Source organism: Eutrigla gurnardus (genome assembly GCF_963514095.1).
Source record: "Eutrigla gurnardus genome assembly, chromosome: 23".
NCBI classification, from domain to species: domain Eukaryota; kingdom Metazoa; phylum Chordata; class Actinopteri; order Perciformes; family Triglidae; genus Eutrigla; species Eutrigla gurnardus.
In genome coordinates this window covers 15932890-15955308 of record NC_139934.1, presented here as the reverse complement: position 1 = coordinate 15955308, position 22419 = coordinate 15932890, and the positions used below count along the sequence as shown (strand labels likewise).

The 22419-nt window shown below is 46.5% G+C and overlaps 1 protein-coding gene across 2 annotated transcripts in view; it reads right to left on the bottom strand.

Annotated features, from left to right (window-relative positions):
• LOC311008589 (neuroligin-2-like) overlaps nucleotides 1-22419 on the bottom strand; it is a 217323-nt gene that overhangs the window by 94746 nt on the left and 100158 nt on the right. For both annotated transcript variants that reach the window (XM_084002315.1, XM_084002314.1), the window contains one exon: nucleotides 8521-8670. In XM_084002315.1, the coding sequence (XP_083858441.1) occupies nucleotides 8521-8670 (150 nt within the window). The remainder of the gene's footprint in view (nucleotides 1-8520; nucleotides 8671-22419) is intronic.

The following is a 22419-nucleotide window of genomic DNA, read 5'->3' as shown; positions in this document are numbered from 1 at the left end:
CTGCCCAGAATATATATGACATACTCTGCATTGGGAGAAACTAAATACCTTTCTGGCATTCTAATTGTATAGGTATTGGAACACACCATCATTCAGTTACTTTCTTAGTTCAATGCATTTGTCTGCCAACTAACCCGCCAACTGGCAGTACATTGTGTAGTTTTATAATGACCTGAACAAAATAAATAAATGCATATTAACTTATCGGCCAACACTACTTAATTTATATGCCGTCTTCACCATGGGAGCTGCCTTTAGGGCTAATATAATTGGTCGGCAGCTTTTAATTGAATCTAATGCAGACACTATGCCATTACTTTATTCATTTTCTTATATGGGCTGCACAGTGGTGTAGTGGGTAGCACTCCCCGGGTTCCTACTGTGTGGAGTTTGCATGTTCTCCTCGTGGGTTCTCTCCGGGTTCTCCGGCTTCCTCCCACAGTCCAAAGACATGCAGGATGGGGATAGGTTCATTGATGACTCTAAATTGCCCGTAGGTGTGAATGTGAGCGTGTCTCTACATGTCAGCCCTGTGATAGACTGGCGTCCTGTCCAGGGTATACCCTGCCTTCGCCAATGACACTGGGATCGGCTCCAGCCCCCCACGACCCTGAATACAGGATAAGTGGTAGACAATGGATGGATGGATGGATTTTCTTATAGTTTCAGCACCCTGACCAGCTCTAGACGGTTTAGGAAACACACCGGCAGCAGCTTAGTCAGACTAGGATGTAATGAAGCCTGCAGCTCCTCCTCCTTCCTTACACACAACCAACAAGTGACAGCATCAACATCACATCTGCTCTCAGGATTATTAAGAATGGAAGGAATCTAATTGCAGTGCAGTAGAACATTAATTACATAGCAATGGTGCCATATGTTGTTTAGAAAGTATGTGTCTGACTGCTTCATATGTACACTTACTAACAGCCCGTCTTCATGAGATGCTCTTCTGGCTCCCCAAACATTTTCCCCTGTAGCGCCGCGAACATTCAAACGGCTGTCATCCCTCTGTAATGATGATCCATCCCTGGCTATTACCGGCCCATGCTTCCTCACTTACAAAGCTGATTGTTTGACATGTGAAACATACATCAGCATAATCTGCCTCATAATTTACCGAGTGTCCACAGGAAGTGGTGTGGAGGGAGGTGGATGAAGATTAAATGGAAGAGAAGATGAGCAACAAACGTGGGAGAGAGAGAGAGCTGAAGGGAGAGGATGTGGAAGACAGATAAACAAGGAGGAACAAACTACCTACTCATTATTTTCCTTTATGTCAACTTTAATACACTGGACGTCTATTCCAAATATATCACAGCCTTACGTTAGAGTTTATACTCTGACTACAAGGCTTGTTCTGCCCTATGAGCTGCTTCTGTCCTGTCACATTGAGATACAACACCCTGTGGCTTTTATTAACTCTAACTCATTTGTGAAAGTTGAATTCTGGAATGTTTTATTTTATATCCAGCTGGCTGTTTGTTGACGCCAGTTATCACATCCTCCCGTTACCTTTCATGTTGCGTGTCTTTCCCCTTAGAATTTGATGTAGGGTGACTTGTTACAAGTTTTTTCTTACAGTGTATATTTGTATTTCCCATTAATGGTGAATACTTTGGCAGTAGAAATGAGGCCAACACTGACAGTGGTGTTGCAGCACACAGAATGAAAGGTGTGAATCAGCACACAGGAGAAGGCGATGAGAGGTTGGGGAACTAGTTGAGGAGATAATAGAGGAAGAAAGTACAGACATGTCAGGTGAGAGTGTCAAGGCCGGGGACGAACGGAGGTCTGGGGAGGGATGGGAGGGAATGTGTGTGTGTGTTGGTGCAGGAGGGCGTCCCACCTGGGAGTGTGTGTCCGTCTGTGAGTGTGTGACGCAGGCCTGCTGAGGTGTTAATCCCCCTCTCAGAAAATAGTTGACCGGCCTGTTCTCTCTCTCAAAGTCACACACTGTACCACCCAACACACACACACACACACACACACAAACACAACACACTCAGCACACCACAGTCCCCTTTTTTCTCCCCTCGCATGGAGTCAAGAGGACTTTGCTCATCAGTTCTGCCAGAGGTTGCTATGGAGACTGAGAGCAGTGTGTGTGTGTGTTTGGGAGAGGTGTGTGTCTTAATATCTTCCAGTCCCATAAGGTCCCGTTTCACAGCGCTGTCTGGTTGTGGGACCGCACACACAGGAGACCCTGCAAAAGTGTTTTTACTCCTCAGTCCCTGAACAGCAAATCCCAAGTTTTACACAGTGAGACGGAATCATTTAAGGAGGCATCGTCCCGTTTGAGCCTTTCTTTATTTCGTGGAGTGATAATGATGCCGTATCTGCTGCGTGCATATATATATATATATATATATATATATATATATATATATATATAATCATGCTCTAGATAAATGTCTGCTCTAGTGCACACTCAAAAAGTGGCTGCAGGTTTTATTTTTAGCATCACAGGCAAATGCAGTCCCTCTATCTCCCCCTCACTCTCCTCCCCCTCCTCCGGCTCTCTGCCCTCTTGTCTCTCTCCCACTGTCACTCCTCTCATCTCTCAAAATCTCCCGCCCTACTGTGTGTGTGTGTGTGTGTGTGTGTGTGTGTGTCTTGGCTACAGCGTGCACACACACAGCTCATGCTGCATACAGTACGTTGACAGAAGCGTTGCAGCTCCAGAAAAATGCTCCAAGCTTTGTACCTCGCCGTTCCACCTCTCTGCTCTCATCATCATTGTTAATGTCTGAATGAATGCATCGTCTCACTTTCATCTCTCTCTCTCTCTCTCTCTCTCTCTCTCTCTCTCTCCTGATCTTGTTCTCCCTCCCCGACTCTCGCATTGGCGGTGGGAGGGGGGATATAAAAAGCTCATTGGGGTGGAGGTGACGTATGTACGGTTAGCATGTCTGTCGCTAAGGCAGCCGAGGCAAGGTCAAGCACTCAGTGGCCCGACGAAGCTTTTCATTATATATTGAACTCGACAGAATTCCCTGCAGAGACGGCGCTGCTTCTTCCGCCTCCCTCCACCCCCCCGATGCCACTCGAGCCGCGTCTGCTGCTCGAGAAAGTCTTCCGCGTGCCGTCAGACAGGTGCATTTCCATTTATATGCTATGTGCCGCCGCTATATGAATGATTCCACGGTGGTTAGGGCTCAAGAGGTGGCAGTTAAATATGGCTGTCAGTGGAAATGGGATGAGAAAAGATCACGTCGCTCAATCAGCTGGTTGGGAAAAAAAAAGATTGAAAAGGTCGAATTCCTTTCCCAGACCAGAAATTACTGCCGTTCCTGTCTTCATGTGCCCGAATTCTTCGGATACATGGATGTATGAACAAACATACGAGCGCTGTCGAGGAGGAGGAGGTTGGCTGAGAGAGTGCAGAATATTCAACAGTGACTGAATATAACCCTGAAGGCTTTGAGTTCTAAATACTGTTTCACGATTAATTAAAGCAAGAAAAGAAGCCGAGCAGAGACAATGCTTGGAGGTGTGTCCAACAAAGCATACAGAGTAACTACTGTATGATCTATCCATCACATTCATTTCATTTGGCCACCTCAATTAACAAAGTGAGGAGGCAATCCAACTGGAATCCCAACACCAGGTCCTTTAGTGGTGGTCTACTGTACAAAACAATCACTTCGTGGTTCACTGGTTAGTAAGTTAAAGTAAAAGGTCTGGGCTTCCATCACCACTTCAAGCAACTTGCTTCACACACATCCTCCCACCTCTGCCCGAGGCTGGGTGTCCAACCCAAACAACACAGTAGTCTAACCTTTCCAGTCAAACCCAGATACCGGATCCTTTCTGTAACCACATCTACAAAAAGAAGTATTTGCATGTTTTTTTGCAGCCAATCACCACGAGCGTTCTTTGATGGAATGTGGCATCCGATTGGCCCCCGACCACAGCAGCTACGAACTATACAACCAATGCAGTGGTTTCTGCAAATGCATGCTCCCATTTACGTGATGGGTGTGAAGAAGGTACTCTACTGGTATCGGTATCACCTTGAGGGTACCGCTATTGTAATTACCTTAAAGTGATGGTTCGGAGTAAAATGCACCCTAGGTAATTTCCACCATGACATCCATTCAAATACCTCCTCAGAAGCATTTTTAGCGATGGTCAACATTGGTCAAGATAGGGCTATCAGCTGAATGGCTTGTCAACACTTGTTGACCTGATAATACAAGCATTTATAAAAATGTGTTGACCTGATAATAGAAGCATTTATAAAAATTCAGCAAAACTTTTTCATACTCTCGCGTGAAACTCGCGTCACGGAAACAGCTTGGCAAACACAGAAGTGGCGTCTGCGCAGCAGTAGCGTTAGCACTAGAGGATAGAAGCTATCAGGCAAGTGTTCTTTTAAATAAACTCCTGGTGTACTTACAAACTTTCAAATGCCTCGTTTTGTGAGTACAGACCCTATGTGTACTACTGCAGAAGTTTGGTAACATTCCATGCATTATTAGTGGGGTAATTTACGAGATATACAAGATGTACCATCGCGCCAATGTACCATAGCCCTATCTTGACCAATGTTGACCATCGCTAAAAATGCTTCTGAGGGGGTATTTGGCAGGATGTCATGGTGGAAATTACCTAGGGTGCATTTTACTCCGAACCATCACTTTAAGGACACCTAGTCCTGCCTTTTATCTTTTTTGCTGGTTCTGCTTTTCGAGGTGGCAGATTTTAAGCTATGGAATACTTTACAAGTATTTCTGTGCATATAGTTCAGTTCTGAAAAAACATTTTTAAATGACCAGAAGTCCTGTGGTAGAGAACTTCTTCAGTTTACAAACTGTTGCTTCCCAGAGACAGTGCGGGCAAGACATGTTCTAAAAGACCAGCTCTACGTTTTAATTAGCAGCAGTGCATTTAAATCACCACCAGCTGTAATCACTTACATGATTATTAAATACCGTGCTAAATCAAAAACATATGGCGATGCAGAACTTTGCAAACCTCACACTGACTTGCGGTCGGCTTAGTAAACCTTTGGACTGACTGAAGCTGTGAAAGACCACAACTGACTAACATCCGGTGTGTGCAGGAGGGTCCGACCCTTGAGAGATTGAAGATAAACATTTCTGTCTGGCAGGCTCGCGTATTGAGTTTGCATTTCACATGACCACATGTAGCTCCTGTATCAATAATTCCTTCGTTGCCCTTCCAAATCAGCATGTCCGCCTGCTAAAGCAAGAACACAAACACAGTGGGAGCCCTCGCAGCGTATCCACAGAGCAGACATTGATATGCACGAATGCACGCGGCAGCCCATGCTCGATGCACGCCACCTTGAAAAAAACACAAATGCTCATTTTTAACCCCCCCACCCATACCGGCATCTCTGTGTCCCTCTCCCTCCGTCAAAGTAAAATGCCACCCATCACGTATAGAAGCACGCTGCTCACATTTCTCCCAATCACAGCCAAATTGCACTGGATGGCTTTCATATTGCGAGAGAGCTGCAGGTGTTGTCTTTGCATACAAATGATAAAAGTCTCCCTCCCAATCTGATTTCTCCTTGATGCAAGAGGGAGACATGTTCAAATCCTGGGGAGGAATGGACAAATTCACAAGAGACCATGAACACCTCGTACAAAGACATCGTAACATGAAAGAAACTAATATTTCAACATTATCTCTTTTCTTAGTTTGATCAGTCAGTAAAATCCTTAGAGGACCCGCTGATACTTTTGACTCATTTTGATCATCTTTGAAAACTAAACTTCTATTAGTAATCCACTCACTTGGATTCCCTCTGATCGGGATTATTTTTAGCCATCTAAAGCTCTACATACTAAACTTAAGCCGGGATAAAAGAACTCCATGAAAAAGACAAACAGTTTACTAAATGACTGAGTTGTGCAATAAGACTTTGTCTTGTTATGAAGCCCTTTTTGTTTTAATTAGGAACTGTCAACTGTCAAATGGATTAGATTACCACCAGATCAGACAATAAATCAAGCAAATTCAGTCAGTTTTTCTGCATCAAATGAAAACTCTAGTTTGATATTAGTTATTTTTGTCATGATAACTCTGCACTCACAAAAGTCACTCCTCCATATGGAACATCTCCATAACTTCCGGAAGCTATAATGAATTTGAACGGGAACGAAACCCAAGCAGTCTGGCAGGTTGGAAGCAAGCCAACAGTTTAGAAGGAATATTGAAACCACTTAGTTTGGAAGTTCAAAAACAAAGATTATAATTCCCTCATTCCACGGGGATGTTTTCTATTCCAGATAAGTCTGGCTCACCTTGGATTTTGTTTAAAGATTGGGAGGGTAAGGTTGGAGCAAGACTACGCAACATTAAAAACAGATCATCCAACCAAGAAACAACCCGGTCCAGTGTTGCCAACTTTCCAATGAAAGTAGCTAGCAGCACTAGCTCCGAAAGTTGCTAAATCTAGAGAGAAAGTTGCCAAGTTGGCAACACTGGAAGAGCGTCCCCTCCGAGGCCACTTCAACAAAACCATCATTATCAATGTAAAGCTTCTTAACGTCCCGCCACGGCATACTGGAGCATTTCATTTATTGATTTCTGTTGGGATGAAAAGAAAACATCAACATATACAAGACACATTACCTTCCACAGCAGCTGGAGTCTCATATCTCACAAGATCATGGGAGAATCGTGGTATTGTATATCGCACGGAGATCCATCTTATCAGGCTTCAAGTGTGTGTGTGTGTGGGGGGTGGGGGGGTACAGGTGTGGTTTAGTTGGGCAGCATCATTACATCAGAACTGGAAAGTATATCTTCATTGGTAGAAGAGCAAAGAACGCCACTGAAGGCTTTTCTACATGGAACAGATGTTCTCAGAGTTTGATAGACAGATTCACCTCCCACATCTTTTTTGGAAGTGCCCGCCCTTCTCCAAACCGTCCACCAGGATGACCTCTCAGATGCTTCTGTGTCGTGTTAACCTACGGCAGCTTTAAAATCTCTACTTTCTTTTGAGTTGCTCCGTTTCCAGATCAAAGCAATTGTTGAGATCACCATCTCCAAGAGTAAGACCCAGATTGATGAAAAATAAAGACAAAAAAGATCCTTTAACTCCTTAAACTTTACCACGACACTGAACTGGAAGATAAAAGCAAAGAAAGTCTCCTGTCAACCACTGCTTTCCTGGCAGCTTTAAGGATCTCTGATCATTTAGATTGCGTTTCAGAGTTCAAACACTTTAGGTAACTGCAGGCAAATGAAAAAAAAATTGTCATTATTGTAAAGGCCGTGTAAGTGCTCCGAAAAAACAACAAGAAAACATCCTTTAAAAAAAGAAACAAAACAAATTAGAGGCAGCCGATTTCCAAACAGCTTCCAGCAGCCTCCTCTCTCTTCAGCTAATGAAATATCTAATGCACTTACTTTCCTTTAGTTAGCACCTGCCTCCTCAGAGGCATGTTCCTCCTCTCCGAGCTAAACGACTCGGCCTCAGCGGAGCGAGACCGACGAGGAGTATTTTCAGGAAAAGGATGACGAGCTGGTGCTGGAGAGCCGAGGTGACAGATGATACTCAAACCCGGCGACGGCAGAATCTCAGAGCGACCCGAGTCGATGGGTAATAGTTTACTCACTGCTCTCAGTCTGTAAAGCCAACTTTAACTACTTTCCAAATCCCTCACCTTCACTGTGCCGGTAGAACCGGCTCAAAAGTGCATCACAGCCGTGCCCTCTCCACCCACAATACTCTATAAAGGCATTTTCATTTTTACAATCCTCGCTCTTTGTGGAATGAATTACGCAGCTGTGAAATAGACGTCTGGAGGTTGCAGGAGCTGGGCGGGGGGCACGCCGTTAAAATGAAGAATTGTGAGGTGCATTTCTGTGTTAGTAAAAATGCCAGATTTGTATCTGATTTGCACGCTCGCTCCTGTCTCTCTCACAAAGGCCGAGACACCGACCGGAGACCGTACGCAGGCCTCGGCAGCCAAATAAATCATCGAGTGAGGGGCCACATGCTGAGAAGGTCAAAGGTGGTGCAAGATCATACATTGATTCAAGTGCTGTACAAAGACTGCAAATATTGCCCCTCATATAGAAAGAAATAGAGTCTGTCACTGCTTGAAATATATACATTCTCATCCGGTTACTTGATGAGGTATATATTCACTTAATCACATGCGTGGTGATGAGAAGTCATTATTAGAACGTCATTTTTCTGCTTATCCGTGAGCATTTCTAAACATTATTTTTTCAATTACAGGCAATGTGGAGTTTATTCACAGGCACAAGAAGCTGATTATAAATATTAGTGACACACGGAAAATTCTTCCATGGCCCCTTCATTTAAAGGAACACGTGATCAGTGTTTGGACTGAAATAATCAATCAGGAAATCCATCAGAAAGTGAGCGCTCACGATCAACGCCTGCACTCGTCTCCATCACATTAATGAGTTATATTGAAGTCATCCATTGACTTAATCAACAAGTCTGCTGAGAGGAATCCGCTTGCACACGTACGCAGATGATTGTGTGTTTTTCAAGTGACTTACCGAGCACGCCGAGCCGGTAGTTCATGGTCACCACGATGACGTTGCCGTAGGCGGCCAGGACGCTGGCGTCAAACATGTTGCCGGTGCCCTCCATGTAGGAGCCTCCATGGATGAACAGCATCACCGGCTTCTTCCTGCGGTCTCGGATATCTACACACACAAAAAAAAGTCAATAACTGTATTTACAACTCATCTTTGATCACATATTGTGTTCCACCATAATATAGTGAACAAACGGCAAATTGTTCGGTTGGATGAGATCACAGTCCAATATCAGAGCACGCAACCTGCTCTGATTCCTGCAGCTTTCAGCAGATTTCAGCAGTTAGGTTTTAAAAAAACGCCACTCCAAGAATCTAATCAAATGTTTCCTGGTGATTAAAGCAATAATCTTTGAAGACAATCACCAGGTAGCGTAGCGTATTAGAGCCAGCCTCTGACAGCCTGTTTCAGACCGAAGCCCAGATTGAGCAGCACTGTTGCAATCCCACAGTGAATGAGGGTTATGTGCAATTGATTCCACCAGTGCGAGGTGATTTAGTAAATCGAAGCAGGGAAACGGAGGGCAGGCGCAGGTAATTAGTTAAAACTGAGAATTAAATGTGAGGACAAAAGACTTCTTTTGCTGCGAGAGCACAGCGTGTTGGTGTCAGAGCTCAGCACTGCAAAGAAAAGATGATTTAACACTGTGTGAAGAAGGCAGTCAGGGACCACAACACACACGCAGCAACACCAGTGCAATTTACAGGTAAAACAGAAACACGGGGAGTTATATTAAAGCCAAGCCTGCTGATGTCTGGAAAACATCCTGTGTGCAACCAACAGATAATAAAAGGTCACTGCTTCTTGATATATCATGTCTGCTTTGAATTTCCATAATTTCTTCATTTTATTTTGCATGTGGAAACTTGGGACTCCCATAAATGGGAATCACAACTCACCCTGAGCTGCAGAGACAGCTATATCAACCTCTTTCTAGGTCACTTACCCTGTGGGGAACCTCGAGAAAACACCGCTTTCTTGGATGCTGTAATTCTTTTTGCACTCGCACAAATTATTGGATCGTGCCTTGAAGTAAAAAAAAATGGAAAAGATAACGAAAAAGTTGCATGTGAAAATGTTCTTTTCTATCACTGGAAATCCTGACACAAAATTTGAGTCCTGGGTTTGTTCTTGTGAGACAGAATTCAGCGTCCATCCTTCAGAGGACTTGACCTTCACGGTCCACATCGACCAAGTCCTTTGAAGACCATGAAGGTCGAACCGAGACGTTCTGGTCTACAGGGGATGTCCTGTCTGTGTCACCTTTGCCGCTCCTGCTGCCTAGCAACCATGAGGTTGTCCAGAAAAGGCATAGAAGATGTAACGAATATTGTATGGAATCATATTTTATTCCCTTTGTTTTATATTATGTTGGAGGATACGCTACATGATATATTTCCACTGGCAGTTGCCGTGTTGATTAAAATCAGTAAGTTGGGCTTGAAGGAGCCATCAGTTGGATCCTCTGAATCCCAAATTGCTGGGCTGCATTTGAAGGCATCTTTGATGATGCGGCTGCCGGATTGGGACGCAGCTACAGACTGTTCAGTCCTCTGGGAAGCAGTTTCACTTTTCTTGATATAACAGAGTTATTTTGCATTTTAGGGGCATTTTTTTTCCCTGCACATTTTTCTTTTTATAATTATGATTCAAAAAAGTGAAATCACTTGGAAACAACTATTACTAAACATCATATCAACTACCCTGCAAATATGAATATATTGGGGGAGCTGCATCCGCATTCATCAAGACTTTGATGATGCTTTCTGGCGTGGTTCTTTAAAAAACGCACGCAGGACATTTCAGAGCCAGTGTCAGATGCTTTCACATATGCCTGCTACTACGGCACTGCGAGCATACAGCAGGCTCCCTGATGGGCCCTAGTTGGCCTTTGAACTGGTCCTCCCATGCTGATGGAGAGCAACGATGCTCCTGCTCCTGCCGGGAGCCTACAGCAGCATATGGCACACAAGACATGGCAGTGTGGCACAGTGACAGCGCCTGTTGGCTTGTGTGTGTGTGTGTGTGTGTGTGTGTATGTGGGCCTGGGGATATGAAAGAGTAGTAGTGCAGAACGACCACATAAATAATCACTACAGCATCTGTTAGAAGGGAAAATAGATGGAGGGTGTCTGGCTCCCTCTGAAACTTGCTTTTACATTTACACACACACACACACACACACACACACACACACACACACACACACACACACACAGATATTAAGGTATATTTGAAAAACTTTCTGTTTCACACGGAACACACAAACCCAAACCACCAGTGATACACCAGGGTATGACACTCACTTCATACTTAACACACAGGCAAAGCTAAAGTCAAGCAGACACACTCACACGGGGGAGAGGGAAATTTACATGCAGCTGCAATGGAGAGTCGCCATGGCAACTGCTTCCCTCCGACTCGTTCCTACCTCTCCTTTCTTCTCTCGGCAACTCTCACGTGGACAAAGTCTCATTGACTGTTGCCGTGGCAACATATTGCCGTCGTGCGTCTCCAACCCCACGATGCCCTTCGTCACGTCTTCACCTGAGTGTCATGTCGTCGGCGGATTATGACCACGCGCGCATCTCTGCGTTCTGCGTCAGGAGGTGAAGAGTGACAGCCGCTGGCCTCGGCGGCAGACAGAATGCAGATGCAGTGACGTACCCGCACCGCCATGCGACACCAACACGCACACCAGGCGGGCTGTCACCACCGACCTGCAGACTCCGTGTCCGTGGATCGGTTACAGGGCCAACGTTGTGGCACGCTGACAGATAGGACTGAGGCCCTCAGGGCCGACACGCTCCCCCCTCTCTCCCTTCCTGTCTCAGGCATTTCCTCGCTCTCTCTCTCTCTCTCTCTCTCTCTCTCTCTCTCTCTCTGCCTCTGGCCTGGTTGTGTTTCTACCACAACAAAAGTTTAGCATGCACGGCCCACAGAAGCTGGCCTCAGGATTCACATGCCGACCCAATGTGTTTTAAAGCTTAGAGGAAAAAACACAGTAAGCCACCTCCTTCATATATCTCTTTAAAATATGCAAATTATATGCAGCAAGGTGCTTAAAAAACGTATAATCACACTATCAGCTCCATGGAGAGAACGTGCTATATGGGTAATATTCCTATCACTTGCTTTCCAAGTTATTTTGTCGACGGACACGTAGAACGGGCGCTGAATGACAACAAAATGTATTCTTGTACTGCACCACGGAGGCAGCTGGGGACAGTGTCCACAATATACATGCAAAGCCTCAACAAATCCTTGACATCCTATGCTAGATTATGGACAGATGGTAAATGCTTCCACACAGACGCAAGCTGGTGCTGTAAGGCAGAGGCTTACTCACGGAGGCATCGCAGGGCAAGCACTGATTTGTGTTGTTCTGCTGTTGAAATGTCCAACGAAAGGAACAGCAGTGTAGCAGGTCAGCATCCCCAACATGACTGATGGGTTCAATCCCACTTTTCTTCTGATTAAACTGCACCATGCAAGTACAAGTTTAATATTATTCATGGTGTTAATGGAAAGATATCATGATCCTCTCTGCTGGCCATCAGGGGGCGACTCCTCTAGTTAAAAAAAGAAGTCTGATTGTACAGAACTCTACTTCTCTCTTGATGTATTATGTCAGTGTGGATATTGTGATTTAAGACAAGAAGAAGCAATTTCTCACGTCGATAACGCAACGGCGTGTCATTTATTTTGTCACTCAAAACCGTTATATACCAACATGGCGCTGCCCGCGATATCAACAAACCCGGTAGGCCATCCTTAAAGAGACAGCGTCCCTAATACTGGGACGAGCTAACACATTAACATGTCACGCGGAACGCACGTCAGATCATAGTAAAACAACAGCGTAGCGAGGGAAATACATGTCAACATACATTATGGTGAATTATGTCAATATGTCCACTACACACGTCCCCCCAGAATTCACTATAACAGAGAAACAATTACGTCAGCGCTGAGGTGGGCGAACAATTCGGCCACAACGACTCCTCTGCACTGGAGCGTGGGTTGAGTTACCAGCGCACGGCGGTGGCGTCTCTGAGGCATTGAGGTGGGAGGGAGGGTCGTCGTGTGGGGAAAACCTAGGCGCCCGCCTCAGGGACTTGGGCCGAACTGGAGGGCGCCCCCGTTTCGGAGGCTGGGCTAGCCCCACAGGTTTGTCCACATCCAGATGAGCCGGCTTAAGGCGGTCCACGGAAATGCGTTCTGCCCTACCGCCAATGTCTACCACAAACTGTTTTTCCCCTGTCTCCAAAACACGGAACGGGCCGTCGTAAGGAGGCTGTAGCGGCCCCCGGTGTGCGTCATGACGGATGAAAACGTATTCCGCTGCTGGCAAACGTGGGGGAGTGTAGGATTGTGGGAGGCTGTGCTGTGAAGTGGGTACAGGCGCAAAAAGCCTAGCCTTATCCTGAAGCACCGTCCGCTGATGGGCTGAGGACCAGGGAATTGTAAAGTCCGGAACGAAATCCCCTGGAACCCGCAATGGCTGGCCATACACCAGCTCCGCTGATGAGGACTGTAGGTCCTCCTTAGGGGCAGTCCTCAGACCCAGCATGACCCAAGGGAGCCTGTCAACCCAGCCACTGTCCTTTAGGCTGGCCCGAAGAGAGGCCTTCATAGCACGATGAAAATGCTCACAGAGTCCGTTAGCCTGGGGGTGATATGCAGTGGTGCGGTGAAGTTTCACACCCAGACCGTTCGCAATGGCGTTCCAGAGCTCAGAGGTAAACTGTGAGCCCCGGTCCAAAGACAGGTCAGATGGGGTGCCAAACCGGGCAACCCAGGTCCCGATGAATGCCCGAGCTATCTCAGCAGTCGTCCCTGATGTCAATGGGACAGCCTCCGGCCATCGAGTGGTCCTATCCACCATGGTGAGGAGGTAAGTGAAACCCAGGGAGGAAGGAAGGGGACCCACCAGATCAACATTAACATGGTCGAATCTTCGCTCCGGCACCGGAAAGTGCGCCAGGGGAGCTTTGGTGTGGCGGTGAATTTTCGCACGCTGACACTCCACACAAGAGTCTGCCCAGTCCCGCACATCCTTCTTGAGGCCATGCCAGACAAACTTGGCTGCCACCAACCTCTGGGACGGTTTTCTACCCGGGTGGGAAAGGCTGCACACAGCATCAAAAACACGTCGTCTCCATGCTGTGGGAACGATGGGCCGTGGCTGTCCAGTGGAGACGTCACAAAGCAGCCTGGTGCTGCCATCGCCAAAAGTGATCTCCGATAACTGCAGCCCAGTGGTAGCAGTCTTGAGTGCCTGTACATCCAAGTCAGTGGCCTGATCGGCTGCCATGTGGGCGTAGTCAAGCCCCAGGTGGACGGCCCCCACAATGGTGCGAGAGAGGCAGTCGGCGACTAGGTTGGCTTTGCCCGCAACGTGTTGTATGTCCATGGTGAACTCAGAGATGTAAGAGAGTTGTCGCTGTTGGCGGGCAGACCACGGCTCAGACACCTTAGCCATGGCGAATGTTAGGGGTTTGTGGTCGACAAAAGCTGTAAACTGTCGACCCTCCAGCAGTGAACGGAAGTGTCGGATGGCAAGGTGAAGCGCAAGCAGCTCCCGGTCAAACGTGCTGTACTTACGCTCAGGTGGGCGTAGCTGGCGGCTAAAGAAAGCCAGCGGTTGCCAGGCACCATCCACCCACTGCTCGTGCACACCGCCAACTGCATAGTCCGACGCGTCTGTCGTGATGGCAATGGGCGCATCAGGCGATGGGTGTGCCAGCATCGTCGCTTTGGCTAAAGCGGCCTTTGCATCTGTGAATGCTTTGTCTCTCTCCGAGGACCAATCCACCGGTTGCTTTGGTTTTTTCCCCTTCAAGGCCTCATGCAGGGGGCACATGATTGCAGCAGCTCTGGGAATGAAGCGGTGGTAAAAGTTTACCATTCCCAGGAACTCCTGCAGGGACCTCACTGTGACGGGCCGTGGGAAGTTCGAGATCGCCTCAACCTTAGACGGGAGTGGTACGGCCCCGTCCTTAGTGACTCTATGTCCCAGGAAGTCGATGGTGGTCAACCCAAACTGGCACTTAGCTGGGTTGATGATAAGTCCGTGCCGGCTGAGACGCTCGAAGAGGATCCGCAGGTGGGCCAGGTGTTCGGTTTTGGAGGTACTGGCCAAGAGGATGTCGTCCAGGCAAACAAACAGGAAAGGCAGATCACGTAGCACAGAGTCCATGAGACGCTGGAATGACTGGGCGGCGTTTTTAAGGCCGAAAGGCATTCTCAAGACCTCGAAAAGTCCAAAAGGGGTGATCACCGCTGTTTTGGGCACATCAAGCTGTTGGACAGGAACCTGGTGGTATCCACGGACGAGGTCCACCTTAGAAAAGATACTTTTGCCAGCCAGGTGCGCTGAAAAATCCTGGATGTGTGGCACTGGATAGCGATCCGGCGTTGTAGCATCATTAAGTCTGCGGTAATCGCCGCAGGGGCGCCACCCGCCGGCCGGCTTGGGAACCATGTGGAGAGGCGAAGCCCACGGGCTGCTGGAGCGGCGGATGATGCCCAGGCGCTCCATGCTGTCAAACTCAGCCCTGGCAATGGCCAGCTTGGCTGGGTCTAGTCGTCGCGCCCGGGCGTAGACAGGTGGGCCAGTGGTGGCGATGTGGTGCTCAACTCCATGCTTGGCCGTAGATGACGAAAAGGTGGGCTCTGTGAGCGCTGGAAACTCTGCGAGCAGGCGATAATACTCGTCAGCCTGTGAGAGCACGCTAGACAGTCTGATGGAGTCCACACCACTGAGAGCGCAGGTGTATGAAGAAAACGTGGTGGCGTCAATCAAGCGACGGTTTTTGACATCCACCAGCAGCCCATAAGCACATAGAAAGTCCGCCCCCAGGAGGGGGACAGCCACTTTGGCTGTGATAAAGTCCCAGCTAAACCGCTGACCGCCAAAACACAGTTCAACGTGTCGAGTGCCATAAATGCGTATGGGGCTGCCATTAGCAGCCTCCAGGGGGGGGCCAAATCCGCCCGCCAGGATGTCCAGTGTCAATGCAGGCAGAATGCTCCGCTGCGCGCCGGTGTCACACAGGAAACGGCGCCCGGAGATGGTGTCCTGGATGAACAGCAGCCTGCCAGTGCGGCCGACACTCAAGGCCACTACTGAGCGCCGGCCCTGGTGTTTCCTGTCCCCCTGAAGCTGCAAGGTGATCGGCATTGCTTGGCCCTGGAGCCGAATTTAGCGTGGTAAAAACACAGGCTTGTGTCAGAACGTTGCCGGTGTGAAGCTGTAGCAGTGAGCACTGAGTCACCAGGGAGTGGGGCGGCGGTGTGATAAGCTTGGGTCGAGTCGGTTGCCATGGCATAAGCAGGGTGGAGCGCAGCAGCAGCCATGCCAGGGTGTTGAACAGCCAGAAAAAATCGGTCAGCCTCCTCTGCCAGCGCACGGCAGTCGGTGATGGCAGTGTTGGCCAAAGCAGCTCGTACCTGAGAAGGGAGTTGACGCAAGAAGAGCTGGACGAAGAGGAAATCCGGCCTGTGCTCCCCAAGTAGATCCAACATCCTGTCCATAAGTTCAGATGGTTTGCTGTCACCCAAGCCTTGCAGAGAAAATAGCCGGCTAGCTCTCTCAGCATCAGAAAGTTCAAAAGTCTTCAACAGGTGAGCCTTGAGTGCTGTATACTTATTCTCTGCAGGGGGATGTTTCAGGAGACCAACCACTCTCGTTGCTGTTGAACTGCCGAGGGCTGACACTACATAGTAGTATTTGGTGGTGTCCACGCTAATTTCACGCAGCGCGAACTGCGCCTCCGTCTGCGCGAACCAAGCAGAAGCCGACTTTGAAACTCCCAGAACTCTGGGAGTTTCAAAGAAACAGCATTTGTCGCCATAGTTGTTCGGTGTGTCTCTGGAATGCGTCCAGCAGACAAACGTCGGGGTCACCAGTGTGGAAATTGTGATTTAAGACAAGAAGAAGCAATTTCTCACGTCGACAACGCAACGGCGTGTCATTTATTTTGTCACTCAAAACCGTTATATACCAACATGGCGCTGCCCGCGATATCAACAAACCCGGTAGGCCATCCTTAAAGAGACAGCGTCCCTAATACTGGGACGAGCTAACACATTAACATGTCACGCGGAACGCACGTCAGATCATAGTAAAACAACAGCGTAGCGAGGGAAATACATGTCAACATACATTATGGTGAATTATGTCAATATGTCCACTACATCAGCAAACATTGTAAACATGAGTTTATGGTCTCAATCTCTAGTTTCAAGTCATTTTCAATCCAGCATGATGTTCATTTAGTACATTATGGTCCATTTAGAGTCCAACAGACCAGAAAGCAGGGGATGATTTAGGGGGCGGGGCTACCTGCTGATTGGCCAGTCACTACCACAACATAACGTTGCTATTCACTATTTATTTAACACGTTACCTTTACCTCACATTATGACAGCTTAACATTAACAGCTTCACACCAGTTGTCAGTAGTCCACAAACTAATGGGTGACGTCACGATGACTACGTTCTTATATAGTCCATGGATAGTGCAGCTTTTTAGGCTTTCAATTGTTAGCTTTGAGGGATCCATTACTCACCGTTCATTTCAGTGTAGGGAACCATAATCTCTTAAACTTCACAAACAGAAAACCCAGTCAGGTTTTTGTGAGCCGTCCAGATCAGATATCATGTTTTGACAAATGTTTTTATTGTCTTTTTTCAGTGACAATACAAAGACACAAATCAAAACACATGGATCAGATATCATGTGATTCAACGAGCCATCCATCATCGACTCTCCTTCCTATGTCACATGCAGGATCGTTAGAATATATGGAGGAAGCTTTAAGAGACAGGCACTAAAAGGGAGACAATAAATACGAGTATATTCAGAAGTATGAACCTGGAAACGAACATGATACCTCCTCTTCTATTTACGGCCACCGCTGCTGCTTCACATTCAGAGCCTTTTACATCCAGTTGTACATTGCAGTATTACTTTGACTGGTGTACTTTCCCCACCACTGCTTTAGTAAATCTACCCAAAAACAGACGTGAATTACTACTGACAGGGAATACTGACAGGCTGACAGTCAAGGCTGTTTTATTTCTCATAAAAGCATCTCAAGAGCAGCACAAAACACTTAAGACCAAGAAAAAAAAACAATGATCATCTGAAAGGTGAACTAAATCAAATAAGCAAACAATGGCAGTGAAAAGAATTGGCTCTGCTCCGCGATCACAAACAACAACAAGAAAGACAAAGCAAGATGGCAGAGAGCAGCTGAGGGCTGGTTCCCCGAGGAGCTTAGCATGGCTGTTGATCCTTTCAAGCAGAACGGAGACAATGAGATGATTAGGCCTAAACTTGTGTCGAGTGTTCCAGTTTAGCACACCGCCCACCGTCGCCCTCGGAGACGCCACCCTCTGGTCCCCCGACGGGACGCGGCGGCCCTTCGCTATCCACCGAGTTATCATCCGAGTGATTAGTCACGGGGATGGCCCATGTGATGTGCGTCTCCGTCCGCTGTTGATTTTATGGGAAATGATGTGTGCTGTCAGCAAACAATGACGGAGCGGAGAGGAGCGGCCGATACGCACTTGACCGATCTCGGGGGCGTCGCAGGAAGGATGACGGATAAAAGGCCTCGGATAATAAAGTCTACATTCATATTTTTCTTGTTGATGTTCAACAGCCAAGGGTAAGCCGGGGATTGACCTCACCACATGTTGTCTATGAAGGCTTGCAGCAGAGGACACGGCGTTTAAGGAGCATGTATTACTTTTAAACAGAACAGGAGCCTGATGAGATATCATCTTCCCATATGTTCAAATGAGCGTGGACACAGTCATAATTACAAAAAGATATTGAATCACGTTGTGGCGAAACGGCAAATCAAGTGGGAATAAGGCAGCTTGAGGGATGTCATACATTCTCCAAATTAGCATTTTCATTTCTCCCATATAGGCTAAACTTAGTGTATTTTTCTACCATTTCAATTTCCATTAGTATGGATAGGCCGGGGAGTATGTGTGCACAAGCACGTGTGGGTGTGAGGTGGAGATAAATATTGACCTTTTACGCAGAGGTTCCAAGCTGTAATAATAGGGAAATTGCTCACAGCAAATGATGAACTGTCATCTGTGTGCAAATACACAGAAGCTCTTTGTACTAGTGGTCCAATTAAACAGAAAGGTTACAGAGTGGTGAAAATATTGTAACAGTGTAATGGAAGGAATACATTTCTTCATATATATTTTTTTGTATTTCTGAGACCTGTATTTTAAATGAAGATGGATTGGAATTATTAGAAAAACAGCTTATCTTCTATGAGCAAGTCAAATGTGTGAATGCATCCCCAATTTATATGTAAAATATACTCTGGAATGAGCCTTTGCTCCAAATATGCCAACGCTTCCTCCTCATTAAGACCTTTATTGAAAAAGTGATGAAATATTCTTCTTGCTCCAAACCAAAACCGTCCCTGTAAATCTTATCTGCTGCATATTCAGGAGAAAATGCGTACAAAGAAAACTTTTACATTTTTGATGCTCCAAATCTGCAGATCTTGTTTGGATTAAAGTAGTTAAACGAACTACATTTTCTACTTTACATTTAGATGATCTGTGAAATATTCTTGGTAGAGTTATAGGAATGCTAGTTGGAGTGGTTACATTTTAATAAAAAAATAAAGCAAACAGTCACAACCCTCAAGTAAGTGGAGAGCAACATGAACTGTAGTAGAAAAGCTGACAACCACAAAGTGTACTGCGTGATTGCCCATCTCCAACGAGTGTGTGTGTGTGTGTGTGTGTGTGTGTGTGTGGAGCGGGTCAATAGCGGGTCAATGGCGGGCTGATGTGATAGAGGAGTGGAGGTGGAGACGGACGCGGGTGATGAATGAGATGTGATGAGATGCACAGCAGCAGAGCCGGCCTGCAGGCCAGCGAGCAGGGCGAAGGCTTAATCGTTAGAGCACAATGGATCAAGGCAAAGGCCATGCTGATTGCATCGCAAACGTGTGTGTGTGTGTGTGTGTGTGGTTTTATAATAGCGGTCGGAAGCAGCTGTGCTTCGGTATACGAGAATGAACGTAAAGAAAATAAAACAAAGAGCTTGTTTTGCCTGAGGTTTGTCCTCATCCCAACATATGTTTGTACGTATTAACACACACACCGGGGAGTGAACACACATCAGAATCACCTCACACAGAAGATATCTTGTACAATGCCGTGCATTCGAAGGCGTCTCTCTCTCTCTCGGGTGTCAGGCCCGATGCACTGTGAGCCTCAAAGCACCCTGATTAAAGTATGCATAATTATATGAAGATGATTAACAATTATACTGCTTTGTGAAAGATGATTACATTTTGAAGCTTTTATGCATCTAACAAGTCTATTGTGACGCTATCAAACCGCCACAAACAACTGTTGTGACGCATTGTTTGACACTATTATTAGATCTGGATGCACCACTGGCGGAAAAGCTTTCAATTATTGTAGATATCCATGTGCATATTATATATATATATATATATATATAGGTGTAGATGTGTGTTTCTGGCTTCTTTCTAGCTCCTGGTTCGTTTTCTGACTGCAAGCGTTAGCCAGCGTTAATGGCTTCTACCCCAAAACAATCCAATTTGAACGAGAAACCCTGATCTCAGTGCGATGATGCAGGCAGACGGATAGAGTCATATACATTTTACTGTAGTGGCCCTCCAGCCTTCGTTTTCCCAGGAGACGGCAACCTGGCAGCCGTCTGAATCGCATAGCGAAAGCGATGCTCAAGGGGATCCAATCTCAATACTGATGACTCGTCATTCTACAGCCAGAACATTGAGGCAATCAAGTGTGTGGAGGTTCTCAGCCATCCAGGTCCTGGTGATCTTTGACAGCTTTATCATATCGTAGGCAACTGGAATTCAGTTTTTTTGAAGATGTTGCGCCCCTCATCCAGGAGTCCATAGCTCCCGTGACTTCCCCCCACCTTCACTGCCCACGAGCAGGCAAACACCCACCTGACAGCTCAACACGCCTACAGAGATCACATCAGCAACCTTTCCAGCTGATAAAGAAGCAAACAGCGTCTCATATAGCTCTCATATACCACATGTACACTATCACAATTAGCACTACCATTATGAATGTAAACACTTTAAAGACATTTCCAAACGCATAAAAAATGCTGTCAACACCGACAGAAAACACACTTCGTCAGGCAGTTAGATGTAGCTGGCTAGTTCTTATTGTGATTGTTGCAATGTGCCGAGCACCTGCACCCTGCAGTCCTTTGTATTTTTAGCTCAACACCTCCTGCGTCAACTTTCCCTTCCCCAAATCAGACCGAATGCTTCTTCGTTCCTTCAGCAGATTAAGTGTGGGCGAGGTAACGGAGAAAAAAGGAGCAGAGCGAGAGATAGAAAAGAGGCCAGTGGGAATAAGAAGAGCCACCTCGGCCTGTCTCACAACAACATGCTCTTATTAGACTCAATAACATCTCCAAAAACACAAGTGCACCGCTCTGATTCCTCCCGCTGTCCATCTGTAGCCCCTTATCTCTCTCTCTCTCTCTCTTTCCCTCCATCCACCAGCTCTCTCCTCTTCCTATTGCTCTTAATCTCCACGTTTGTTTTCTTATTTCTCATTTCATAATCCCTTTCTTTTCATGTTTCCACGTCGTTTCTCTCTCTTCCTGAATCTTTCTTTCTTTCTTTCTTTCTTTCTTTCTTTCTTTCTTTCTTTCTTTCTTTCTTTCTTTCTTTCTCTCATCACTCCCTCATAGCATTCTGCTGTAGCACTTCTGCAGTTGAATTATATCCCTAGTCCCCTCCTCTCTTCCATCTGTGTTATAAATAGAGGTTGGATTAGACTGACTTTTTGTTTTGCTCACTATTAGGGAGCGGATCAATTCCACAAATTGAGTGGAAGGGGATGTGAAGACACACACACACACACACACACACATCCAGGCACACAGCCTCCCTGTCCTCCAAAATGCCACAGTGACAAAGACGATACAATCACAGACATTGTCCTTGTTTTCCCACTGCTGCCTCTTTCCACATCACGAGTCTTTTTCTCTCCCATCTTCCACATCCCTTCCTTTCAGCCTTAAGCCTTTTGGACTTCAGTTGAACCCTCACCAGCTTCCTTCCTTCCTTCCTTCCTCCCTCCAATTTTCCTTCCATATTGCTTTTTGTTATGGTCACATTTTTTTATGTTTCACTGATGACAAAACCCCCTCGTCTGCATGCGACTCTCTGACTTTGTTTGACAACGAGGCTCTTAACAATTACTGTCTTGTCTGAAGTACAAAATAAACACAAAAACACACTTAACCACACGATTGCTCATACGGATGGTAGTGACACCATGGCCCACTTCATATTGCTTTGTGACTATCAGGACTCTATTATTTAAAGACTGTCTTAACTCTGTATTCATGCAAAAGATCTTGCATATCTAGGTTTTTATATGATAATATGAAGACAGAATACTCAGTGAAGATGTATATACAAGTTCTATACATTCTATATTGTGTGTGAACAGTTGGCAAGCTGTCAGATGGCCAAAAAGCCGAACGCAAGTCTTCAAAACTGTAGTCCATGAATCAACAGTACAGTCTATGCGTGTGATTTGAGTTAAAGGAAAAGTTCGGAATTTTGGACATAGGACCTCATTTCCAACTTACCCGAGGTGATATAGGTCAGTGGAGACCGTTTTCAGCACAATTGGTCCAGTCCTTATAGTTGCACAAGTGACTGTTGCTAAACTGGTGTTGAGCTAGCGCACGTCAACGGTAACATCCAGCCTGTCTCTAAAAACAGCTTTAACTGCTCCGCAGAACACCCGAGACAAATGTATTATAACGTCGG